The sequence below is a fragment of the Ambystoma mexicanum genome, chromosome 9, assembly GCF_040938575.1.
Source record: "Ambystoma mexicanum isolate Mex_15411 chromosome 9, UKY_AmexF1_1, whole genome shotgun sequence".
Lineage (NCBI taxonomy): Eukaryota > Metazoa > Chordata > Amphibia > Caudata > Ambystomatidae > Ambystoma > Ambystoma mexicanum.
In genome coordinates, this window is record NC_090931.1 from 266,267,940 (window position 1) to 266,280,539 (window position 12,600).

At 46.3% G+C, this 12,600-nt stretch overlaps 1 protein-coding gene across 1 annotated transcript in view; it reads left to right on the forward strand.

Annotated features, from left to right (window-relative positions):
* NUP88 (nucleoporin 88) overlaps positions 1–12,600 on the forward strand; it is a 405,331-nt gene that overhangs the window by 301,816 nt on the left and 90,915 nt on the right. The window contains exon 16 of the mRNA XM_069614602.1: positions 11,318–11,436. Coding sequence (XP_069470703.1) covers positions 11,318–11,436 — 119 coding nt within the window. The remainder of the gene's footprint in view (positions 1–11,317; positions 11,437–12,600) is intronic.

The window sequence follows — 12,600 nt, forward strand, 5'->3', positions numbered from 1 at the left end:
TTGGGCTTTGTAGGCACTTGCCAGGCACAGCCATAGTGGTATTAACTGGCCATATATTTTAGTTGGTGCAAAATGCAATGGGTACATAGGCATCTAATAGCAGTGCCTGGCAAATGCACAATACTTGTACAGAAGCCAAAATTGTTGGCTTTGCCAATGCTTGTTTTAACAGGACTTCACTGAAGGGCGCACACATAGCGCTTAGAAATTGATTTGCTGAAGGCAGACATTTGAAGAAATTTTTATGACACCAGTAGTGGGTTTAGAACCCTAATTAAGTAATCAACTCTCAGAAGACTGCTTTGAAAAAACACTGGCAGGCACTTTGAGTGCAAAGTTTGATGGTAAGGCTTGAGTAAAGCGAGCTCAAAGAGTTCCCATGAGAAGGTGTTTTGGCTGGGGAGGAGTGGCAAGAACTGGATGGGAATGGCCATAGGGATTAGCATGACCATAGACGGTCAATGAGTGGACAAATAACGAGACACCACATACAAGGTGTGTGTCCCTCATATGCCATTTATCCCTATCTGTACTCTAATGCAATAGTTTTGGCTAGCCCAAACTAAGAAAAGCCATGCCGCAGTATTAAAACATTACTTTGCTGGCTAAACCTGCCCCCCCCCTATCTCATGTGGCAATTCCCCCCTACCCCCCCCCCCCCCCCCCCCCAGCAGTAAGAAATCATTGCCTTGAGGGCTGAACAAATGCACCCCCATGTAATACTCACTATCTTGCAATAGACCTTTACACCAACACAAAACATTGCCATCCCACAATAAGGAAATATGTTCTCACCTTTCCTGTGTAAGATCACTCATGTATGTTGCCTTTGGACTTGACACAGTACAAAGAATGCAATGCCATTTTAAGGAAACATGTCTCCCCATATAAGAGCACTTACATGTTGCATTTGCCCTTACTGTGAGTACAACATTCCATGCCACAGCCCAGCCAGTCCCATTGGGGTACCCTGCCCCACCGCAGCCCCTCCTTCATGTAATAAGACTCAAGTTGGCTTTGCCCAAAAATGCCAGTAAAACATTTCATGCCCCTGTCTTAAATTAGAATCTTCCCCCCAAGCCCCCCGGGCTCCAGCCTTGCATACATACACACTTGCCCACTAGTCACACACCCACACACCTTTGTTGTCATTCACATGTGCACCCAGAACATTCAAAAGGCATTCACATTCACATGCATACTCACACCCATCTACACCGCACACTGCATTCATTCATATGCATACACTTCCTCGTTGCATACATACGCACATCCCTTCACATGCATGGAGGCATGCCTGCATTCCTAGATTCATACAATCCTCAACACATTTGTTTTTTCTTACCTGTTTCCCACCGGACTCGGCACAATGCTGCTTCCTCTGGTGCTCCCTGCTCCATACACCCCCCCCCCCCCTCCTCAACCTCCCAGGCACAGATGGGAATCAGGAAGCAGGGAGAGCTTCCTGGTTCCTGAAATTCACGAATGAGCCTGCACAGTGACATCTGTAAATGTCCACACAGCGCTGCTGAGGAGCATTTACAGATTTTGGGTGGGCCTTGACCACTCAGGCCCTACCCTGTCTACGTCTCTGCTCGGGAGAGAGGGTAGCAGCCATTTTGGGCAAAGTGCAATGGCTGTTAGCACTAAAGATTGCCACACTGAGGACCATCAAGTCGCTGCTCGGCCTGATGTCGTTGTGCATCTACCTGATCAGGCTGTGCCGGTTTTGGATGCAACCACTTCAGGACATCCCGGATGCCCGTTGGATCCAGGTGTCCGGAAGCTTCAAAGACAGGATACCGTTGAGCGACGAGGTAGTGGGGCGTGCGCTCCAATATCGCTGGAGGCACAGACTTCCAGAGCCCCCCTTACCAGGAGACGGTCACGACGGACGCTTCCATGGAGGGCTGGGGAGCCAACACCAGATGTCTCCACGCCAGAGGCCTGTGGCTACCGAGAAGGAGCTACACATCAACGTCCTGGAACTGCGGGCAGTGTTTTGGGCCCTCAAGTCATTCTTTCCGTCCCTCAAGGGCAAAGTAGTGAAGGCCTTCATGGACAATACCACCACAATGTTTTACATCAGGAAACGTGGGGGCACCAGGTCCCCAGCGCTCTCCAAAGAGGCGCAGGAACTGTGGCACTGGGCCGTCGCCCAGGGGATGTTTTTCGTTCATTTTCACCTGGCAAGAGTAAAGAACACTGTTGTCGACTCTCTTAGCTGGGAGCTGCGCTCTTGCCACGAGTGGGAGCTTTGGCGGGATCAAGGGGACAGCCTCTTCTTCAGACCCCAGATCGATCTATTTGCGACAGCGACAAACACCAAGTGCCAGAGGTTCGCCAGTAGGTTCCTCCAGCCGGGGAGCAAGGGGGACGCATTCTCCTTAACCGTGGGAAGGCCTGTTCCTGTACGCGTTCCCTCTGTTGCCTCCACTACTACGAGTCCTCAGTGAACTCAGACGGTTTAGGTGCAGGATGATCCTCGTCCCACCAGAGTGGCCGAGGTAGATCTGGTACCTGGACCTTGTCGGCGTCGCCTCCAGTCAAGCTACCAGTGGCCGCGGATCTGCTTGTCAGGGATGGAGGCGCAATCCTGCACCATGACCCAGGATCGCTGAACCTAAAGGCCTGGCTCCTGCAGCATTCGAGTTCGGTGGTTGCGAGCTGCCGGCAGACTGCAGGGAGGTCCTTGCCAGAGTCGGGTCGTTGTTGATGCTGAAGTGCTGCAGGCACAAATGCAAACATTTCGTGACTTGTTGCCGGTCGCCGAAGATTAACCCTTTGAGGGTCACGGCTCGTCAAGTCCTTCCATACTTGATGTAGTTGGCTAAGTCGGGGCTGGCGCATCCCTCCATCAAAGGGCATCTGGCGGCTATCTCCTGCTATCCCAGGTCTCTGGAACGGTCTTCTCTTTGGTCACATCGTCTAGTCAAGGAGTTCATTAAAGGACTGTTCGATCGTTCCCGCCGGTGAAGGCGCCTGTCCCGGTGTGGGAACTCAACGTGGTGCTGACTAGGCTCATGGGGGCTGTTAGGCAAGATTTGGAGCAGTACCCTTTGGGTGCACTACAACAACCTTGGCCTCCTGCCAATATGATCCCAACCTTTGGTATACGTCTGTACTGCACAGGTTGGTAGTGTGACTGAGCAGCCAGGCTTATCGCAAGAGGGGTCAATGTGAGTAGTAGGGGAGTTAGAGAATCACAGTGACAAGTATCCAAATAAACACTTATACTCAGTTTCTTGATTAAACAATTATTAATTTATTTTACAGTCAGTTTGAATACGCCTTCTTCAAAAGTGGCAATATATAGTAACACACAAATACACTCCAAAATGCACACTCTTAGTTTCCCTAAATCAGCAAACACCCATTGGGGATGGCACACACACTTCCTACACCTTCCGGCTACTTAAATAGCGAGGACACTGTGGACATTAATATATCACTGGTGCATTTAGAGCAATACTGAAAAGCATGTCAAAGAAAAGGGTTCTAGAATAAAACGAGATCACACAATTATTCTAAAGCAGGTAAGTACTTTTGAACCCCCAGTGCAAAGTAAATTAACCCCTTCCTGGAAGGAGAGGCAAAACACAATATCAGAGGAAAGAAGGGTTATTCAGGGAGCCAGGCCAGCCAATGTCAATTGGGCAAAAGTCTAGGTGAGCTGAAGCACTTCTTGTAGCTGAAATAAAAGTCTTGCACAATGTTTTAGAAGTAATTGTAGAAAAAGTAGAATCAATGTAGGGCCACAAGCTGGGAAGCTTGTGAGGTAATGAAGGTGTAAGCAACTCTACAGAAGCAACCAAGATAAGTCTCAACTGAGATCAAGTAAGGCTCCAACAAGAGGTAAGTCCTCTCAAACTTTAAAGTACCTTTGGTTAGAAGAAATGGTTCCAGCTGGCTTCTGTTCTGTGCAGCTCTGCAGACCCTTTTGTTCCTTGGCCTCAGTTGTGGGGACAAGAGGGAGAACATCTGGGGACTCCTGCAATTCAATGGGATGGTCAGCAGCAGAAAAGGACACACTTCTATTCAGCGGCACTTCGCGGTTTCAGCTCCTCGCGTCTCAGCAAATAGCACAACTGTGGTCTCACGGATAACACTCTGGAATTTACTCGCTTCTGGGGTCCAGCACTCTGTTGATGTGGCTCAGGCTTGGTCAGTCCTGCTTCAAGGGAGTCCGGGGGATCTTCCTTCAGCACGGGTCCGTCTTAAAAATGATGCACTCCAATCTGGTGCTCCTCTCCCTGGCACTTTCGTTCCTGCAGCAGCAAGGAAGAACAACCAGCTCTGAGAGGACGTCCAGACGAGTTCACTTTAGAGTTGATTGGTCCCACCAACTCAAGGGGAGAAGTCGTTCTTGCAGGGCTTCTCTAGTCGAAACGAATTCGGAGCTTCAGCAGCAGGGCTTCACCGGGCAAACCAGCAGTCCAGGAGTTGCAGCAGGCGTCTCTTCCAAGTTCTTCTTTGGATTCCTTCGTCCAGTGGTCGACTCTGCCTTCCAAGCCAAAAAGCCTCGCCTTTTATGCAGGTTTCTCCCATTCATTCCAGCCTAGCTGTCAATCACACAGCAGTGTGGCTGTCCTTGCCGGACAGCCAGCCGGCCAATCACCTTTGGTTGCATTCCGGTAACCAAGGGGATTACGTCCAGGGAGTTTCGGGCACCTCCCAAACTTCCTGCCCCTGCCAGACACCCTGGAGTCGGAGGCGGGCTTCACTCGTGAATCCCGCCAAACACAAAGCGAATAAAGGGACCAAACCTGGTTTGGTGCGCAGAGTAAATCTCAAGAAGGGCCTTTTCCAACATAATTGGCACCTATGGGTGTCTTACTGTAGCTGTAATTGCAGCACGCGGTAAAAATCCATAATGGTAGCCAAAAATAAACCACTGCCACCAGCCATTAATTGTAGAAAGTGTAACATAAAATTGTTACATGAGAAACTAGACAAAGGGGATACCAAGTAACTCCTCCAGTACCCTATGGTAAGATAGTGTGTGCTGGGTCTAGAAAGTTAACAATGTAAATAAAGTCAATTTCACTTCACTGCTCTTGGAAACGGCAGTTTATCCAAGAGAAGGTATTTAAACCTTTAGGACGTCTAAGACTTCCCTGTGCCACTGCACTGAAGGTGATGTGTGACACAATGTAAAGATGATGCCTATGGAGCTTGTCAGACTCCAAAAACCAAAAAGAAACCGAGTTCAAATCACAGAAAAATACATGAGGGAGTGAGAAAAAGGGTCTCACTCTCTCCAGGTTAAAAATCAAGTCCTAAAGTCCAGCAAAAATGCTGGGGGTCTCTAAGGTATAGGGGAATTAGCACATTTCTGAGAGTTCTCCCCTACAGGGGCCCCCTTTGAACCTATGCATGAAGCTCCTCTGCAGTTCCTTTCTTGGAAGACCGCTTTCCTTGTGGCCATCACCTCTGCCAGGAGTGTGAGTGAGATCCAGGCTCTGTCCTGTAAGCTGCCCTACTTGACTTTCCACGAGACGAGGGTGGTACTGCGGACGCACCCCTCCTTCATACCCAAGGTTCCGTTGGAATGTCATCTAAACTAGCCCTTGGTGTTGCCTTTGTTTCTTCCAATGCCTTTGTCATCGGCTGAAAGGACTTTGCACTCGCTAGATGTGGCTCGAGCACTGAAGTTTGATGTGGCCCGCACAAAGTTTCCAGAAGACGTCTCAGCTTTTTGTGAACTTTGGTCCTGTGAACCATGGGAAGGCCTTGTCCAAGGCTTTCATCCTCCAGGTGGCTCTCTGGCTGCATCACTCATTGACACTGGGTGGCAAACCGACTGCTCCCTGGCCATACGAGAGCCCATTGTACCAGAGCGATCGCTGCTACGACTGCATTTCTTTCTGGTGTGCACCTGCTGGACATCTGCAGGGCTGCTACGTGGAGGTCAACTCACACCTTCATGAAATTCTACTGCGTTGACAGGGATTCCAGAGAGGAGTCCAAAGTTAGCCAAGCAGTGCTACGCAACCTGTTTGCTTGAAGGGGAGCCTGGTGAGGAGGCAAGAGTAATTGCTTCTGTTAAGCCTTGCCACATCCCATGGTTGTGTATGTAGGTACTGCTATGTATTCTTCACGAGCATGTGAATCCATTTCAGACCCCATGCTGAATAAGGAACACGTTACTTACCTGTAACTGTTCTCCAGCATGGGTCTGGCATGGATTCACAGGCAGACCCTCCCTCCGGCCCCTCTTCTTGATCATACTGCCACTTTACATGCTACCAAATCTGAAGATGGCTGCCAGAGGAGGGGCTTAGGGAGAGGGCAGTCATTGGCTAGGGGCAGTATGACCAAAAGCTCAATGATTGGTTTATGGAAGAAAGACCGTTTGTAAACGAAAGTGAAACTGTTTTTTCTTTTACCGGGGATTCCCAGCATGACGACTGGGAATATTCATGAGCATGTGAATCCATGCCCGACCCATGCTGGAGAACAACAATTACAGGTAAGTAACTTGCTCCTTGTTTACCAGTTGGGAAATTATGCAATTTCTCCGGTATCACCAAGAATGATGTACAATTTTCTCTGTGTTAATTTGTAAAGATGATAAACCAAAATTAAAAAATTTAAAAAAATCCAGTGATTCACAGTGGCAGAGCAACAGTTTGAGGAACTTGCAATGCATTCCTTCCCCGGATCTTCAGAGAAATTGGCCACGTTCTCCAGCTGTTTGCGTTATTTGCCTACGTCTCTGCGAGTGCCCCGCTTCCTATTTAGACAGAACTATTGCTCTTCTGGAACACTATGGCATTCTGCTTGTGAATGAGTAATCGTTCAGCCTGCTAGTTGCTACAAGGACACTCTAAACTTCATTGCCACATTTGGCACCAAGACAGTTGGATAGTGTACCTTATGCTTCTGGAAACATTCTACTTTTTTTTACCCAATAAAGAGATCCTGGCAACCCACGCTCTTCATGACTATTAGTTTCAGCACAGGGTTAGACAGCCTCACAGTTTAGCAATTTCTAGTTTCTAGATGAATTCAGCTATTGCCATAGTTTTAGTTCGACGCAGGGAAAGCAGGGGCAGTTGGATTTGGTTTTATATAGATGTTTTAAGCTAGTGGCAAGGCCTTTTCAATTGCAAATGAAAGATCACCATACAATTACATGGGTCTGCCACTTGAAGCAGCTTTTTAAAAATGCTGTCATCTACGGGACATGGATAACCATCAGCACTGGCAAGATAACATTTTACAGCCCCACTCAATTCAGAAATTACTGACCTGGGTAAACCATAACCTCCTCCAGACACTTGGCAGAGGAACACCGTTACAAACAGTTGAGTGAAGTGACTGGAAAAGAACAGTACTGGAAAGCCAGTTAGGAGAAAGGGTTAACCTCCCTTGTTTCTGTTCTTTCCACATGTGCAGGCCTCAGACCAGCAGAAGAGAGCATGTGTATTTTGTTAACTTTTTTAATGACTTTATTCAGCCATAAAAGTACATATTCATTAAAACATTAACCAAAACTGCACACGGGTACTTTAAAATGTTCTAGTAAGATGACTACTGCTTAATCTAACATTGCGGCTAGGACACTCCTTCTTATAAAACCCACCCACAGACAACAGTCGGGGTGCTCCTTAAATGGCAACAATGGCAAAATTGATTGTCATGATATAAGACTGATTCTTATAAAATGGGCAGCAATGGCAAACAGTCATTTTTCAATGATCCATAAATGGTGCCAGTAAAGTGCAAGTATGTCAACAACCACCATTAATCGATGTGAACAATTCACTAAACGACCTAGTTCACCAGCTATAATGAGATAGGATTAGAAAATCCTATATGAAATATAGAAAGCGCCAGTGGAAATACTTTAGTAAAAATATTCAATAAAACACGCACATAAAATTGAGAACATTTCCGGGATATATATCTGTTGGGTAGATTTTCCTTTTTGAGTGAAATTCTCCCCACTGTGAGTCCCCAACACTTGTTACCAGGACAGGGGGGATACCTTTTGTCCCACCTGTATTTTATTTTGCGAGATCAGCACACCCCACCTTAAGTGGAGTGATGAGGGGAAGCACTTTATTTTTGTTTTTCTAGTAACTTTTAGTTACTGTTCCAAGTTCATCTGAAAGGCTGGTGGCAATGTACATTTTTGCACAACTTTTTGTGGACTTTTAGTGCAGGCTGTCTTCGCAGCTGCGGTAGGGGACTCAAGGGACAATTTGCCTAAAATGGTGGGTGTACTTTCTATGCCCTGTTCCTGATGACTTGGTCTTTCTTGAGTCTTCTTCTACCTGCCTGTATGTGGGAGGTCTTGATGGGTCTTTTGTCTTTGACGGGCTTCCCTTGGAAAGCCTGCCAAGACTGAGTGCCTGAAAGGACCGGAAGTGGGGGAGGTGACCGGAACTCCCTTGATCTTTGTCCTCTAGTGTGCCTGTCTGGATCCAGTTTGTGCTGGGGAGCTTGCTGTCCAGATTTGATAGCCGCCCACCCCCCAAGTTTGAATTGATACATACCTGGTGATTGGTGGGCTCAGCTGGTTTTCATGCATAAAAGGTGAGGTTCCTGCAGAAGAAACTCAGTCGACCACTGGAATTGAAGGCCCGAAGGACGATGTCCGCTGCCACTTCCAGCAATCGCCAGAGCCGCCTCAGTAACCGCTGCTGTTCCGACCTCAACTTCTGTGTGACAAGGAAGCCCCGAAGCAGACAACTACCTCCCTTCGACTGGTGGGCCTAACCAGTGCCAAGCTTTAACTGCATTTTTTGCCATCCCTGGACAAGATGCGACACAGCCTGCAATTCCTCAATGCCCGGGGTCGTGTGCCGTCTTCCGAATCGCTGTTTCATCTGAAACTTTGCTGGCATCCTACTGGAACTCCAGAGACTGGATCACGTTCCTGAAAGTCCCTTCAGCCGGGATGAGGACGGAGAACCGGAGCAAAGTCTACTGCACGACAACAATCCTTCAACCGGTCCTTAAAGGCATCAACGAGCCAGTACTGTGAAGATCCTCTGCTGGGTGCCCAACTACTCTAGAGCAACCTCAATATCCATCGCCAGTTCTTTAAAGAAGAATCCTGAATCGGGGTCTGTTGTCAACTGTCCTTTGGGACCATCCTGCTTCACCAGCTTTTTCACCAACAAGGTACTGTTCAGCCCCTAATTCTTACCTGGGACCTGCTTTGTTATTCCTGTACTTCGGAGGGTTGCAGCAGTTACGCTGTTACTTGCATTGCAGTTACGCTGTTAATTGCATTGGTTCCATATGTTTATAACCACAACCAAAATAACGACAAACATTTTAAATTTTACATTTCTTTTAAATTTGGGGGGGTTCCCAATCCCCCTTTTCTACAGCCTTTTACCCTCCCCCCAACTACCCCTACCCCTTTTAATAATTTACCCCACATATACTATTATTAAAAAACCTGACTCTTGTCGTTATTCAGGTGTCATTTAAAATGTTTGTTGTTATTTTGTTTTCGTTATTAACACTGTATTCCCTTGCATACCCTCCCAGGCCTACATTGAGCTACATTGGGGTGGGCAACCCAGGGTGCTCCTTAACAAAGTAATCTACTGATACCTACCTGTAAACTTGAAGAACCCCTCATAGACTCTGCCTTGTCCACTTTTTAATCAACCTTTTCTTCATCTGCCCTTGGTCACTGGGCCCCCAGTTCCCCCTTGACTCCGAGACTCACCTAGGATAAGGTTGGACTTCTTAATATTGGTTAAGCAGGGGTTAACTGGAGTTATACCAGTTGGTCTATGGTTTGCAAACTGATTTCAGAAGTTTCTGCCACTCTGTAAACTTACAAAAGTTCTAAAGCATTCTGATCCTTTGGATATTGCAGGTATTTTGTGTTTAATGTTACTGTGTGATAGTACTTACCTTACTTATGTTATGAGCTTTAGTGTATATAAAATAAATGCTTATTTTTATGTAACTGCTAGTGTGTAAGTGTTTCCTTGAAAAAAGTGTATGCTCTGAGCTGTGTGTGCCTCACTACAGCCCTCCTCCCTCCTAGACTAAGCCTGGCTGCTCATCCATTGCTACCAAACCTTTGGATAGTTCTGGCTAAACCTAAATGGTCTAACCCTGTTCACTAAAGGTGGGCTTTCTAAAGTTTTCTACCAGACTTGACTTTACAAAACGTACTGAACAATATTGGATTGCTATTTCCTAGCAAAAAAGTGGCCGCACTTGACATTCATGTTTGGGTGACCTAGATGAGCTACGACTAGATAACCTCAGCAGAGAGTGGGTTGAATCGAGGATGAGGTATTTTCTCCTACTCTGCCAAGCCATGTGTATGTATGAGACCACCATGCAGGCAACTAGGTCACTCAAGGTAGACTCCAGTACAGAAAGGGCTACCCTCCAATGTTGAGAGAAAGCTTCAGGAATAGAGCCTTAAGGAGACTAGCTCTTACTATTGTGTAGCATGTGCAGAAAAAAATGAAAGATAATAAGATCTTCTTTGCCTTCCAAGCATAGTGGGCACAAATCTGAGGAGCACATATGCCAGCCGACTGAAGGGCATATAATGGTCGGGTACCTGAACGTTATTTTATGTAAACTCGGGGAAATCGGGTCTAAATCATTTTCATAAACCATAATCCTGTTTGTGTTGCAGTAAATGGATGCCAAGTTAGACTGAACACCGGCAATACTTTCCTTACTGTGTAATGCAGTGTCAAGCGCCTTAGAGAGGATACATTTCGACTGCCTGTTTATTAGTTGAGGATTGTGCCAGAGATCATCAAGGCTCAAGAAAGTCAATTGGGACGAATTGAGGTCATGCTCTGCCGTTCGTGCTATAAGGTCTGACATTGCCTCTCTGTATTTGCTTCGATGAGGGGATGACCGTAGCCAGTTGCGAACTAGGCACTCAGCAATCACGTTGGTTATTTTCCTATGGTTCAATTTGAGACGCAGTGTCGTATTAGGTGTGCTTTGGGATAAGGACAATGCTTTTTTCAAAAATGTATTTTCAATCTTGACCATCCTGGTGGTGTTTGAGTGGCCTCATATCTCTGCGCCAAACATTGCAGTGGGCCTAGCCAGCAAATTGTAGAGCTGTAGTACAGGGCAAAATGCACCTTTCCCATGGTTTTGGGGGAATGTCAATATTGCATTACTGTGATGTTTATTTTATCCGCTTCTATATACCGCCAGGGTGTTTTGAATGCTGCTGAGAGATGAAGATGGCTGTTAACGGAACACTGAATGGCGAGGATCTCCATGAATTATACCAGTATGGACTGGGTAGCTACACAAACTCATAGGATCTCATTTGGGCTTTTCCTATTGTGTCTTAAAGGTAAAAATGAAAATGGAATACCAACAAAAACAGATGAAGAATGGAAAAAGCCCTCGCAAAACCAGCATCGCCCTCAGTTCTTTCCAACGAAAATGCATTCAGACATTCCTGAAAGAGGAGTAAGTGAGCAATATTGTAGTTGTAAACTCAATGTATGAAGTGTTACAATGGGCTAGAGCACCTGCATAGAAGAGGGTATGGTTGTGGTGTGAAAGGTAATATTTCAATGTTGATCCAAAGGCACTGTTGACATACCATCTTGTAAACCTACAGATTAAAAAATCAAAACCAAGTGGATTCAAAAGAACTACTTTTTTAAAAATCTTAAGCATCACCTTATACATCTACATCTCTCCTTTTGGTGGATAGGTTCATGTTCTAATACCTTTTCTACTGCACCCACAGCTCCTCACAAAATACATGTCAATGTTCTGTCATTTTACCTCATCCGATCGCTAAGCATTTTTGGACAGCAGCTCTGCAAACAGTTCAGTAGTTTGATTTTTGTCATGCTTTTTCAAGTTTTAAAACCTTAATCTCCTATCTGCCTTTAGAGTTTTGTCTTTACCAGTTGCCACGGGATTTAAAGCACTTGTTTCTTACAGCTCCCAATGCTTAGAAGCTCGCCCCAACCTGCACAAATTACACCTTCGATGTTTGAGTTCCCAGCATACTTGCGATCCATGTGTTATGGGGTCGGTGGGGGGGGGTCCTAAAGTTCCACTTGGAAGTAAGACTTTAGTAAGCTATCCCAGTGGTTTGTAGATCCCCCAACTCTTAGTATCAGTCTGTACTACTCAGAGACCTTGTTAGAGTGGCAGAACAGTCAGGCCTATTTTAAGAGGAAGCTGTGAGTTGTAGGTAAGTACACTGAACCTAGCGAGTAGTGCACATCAAGGAAACACTTATACATACAATTATTAAAATATAGATTTATTATATTTACACGAGTCACTGTTAAATACTTAGCACAATTAACAAACACATAGGTATACTTTTCAATACTTTCAAAATGCCACTTGTTGAAGCGTGGCCAAGATGGTGGGCTTAGCGGATGTGTGTAGAAAGAGCTCCGTCCAGGCCCGCAAAACTGACAAAGAAAACCGACATGAGGCACATCGAGAGACCAAGGAAACGGTGAGCCACAACAGGAAGAACCCAGCGAGGGAGCAGAAATGTTGGAAGGTGCTCGGACAAGAGAGGCGTAGAGAGAAGCGGTCGAGATGACGGCGGTCCATCGGGAGAAAATAGCGCCCACCGCCTGTTAGCTCAGGATCGAAACA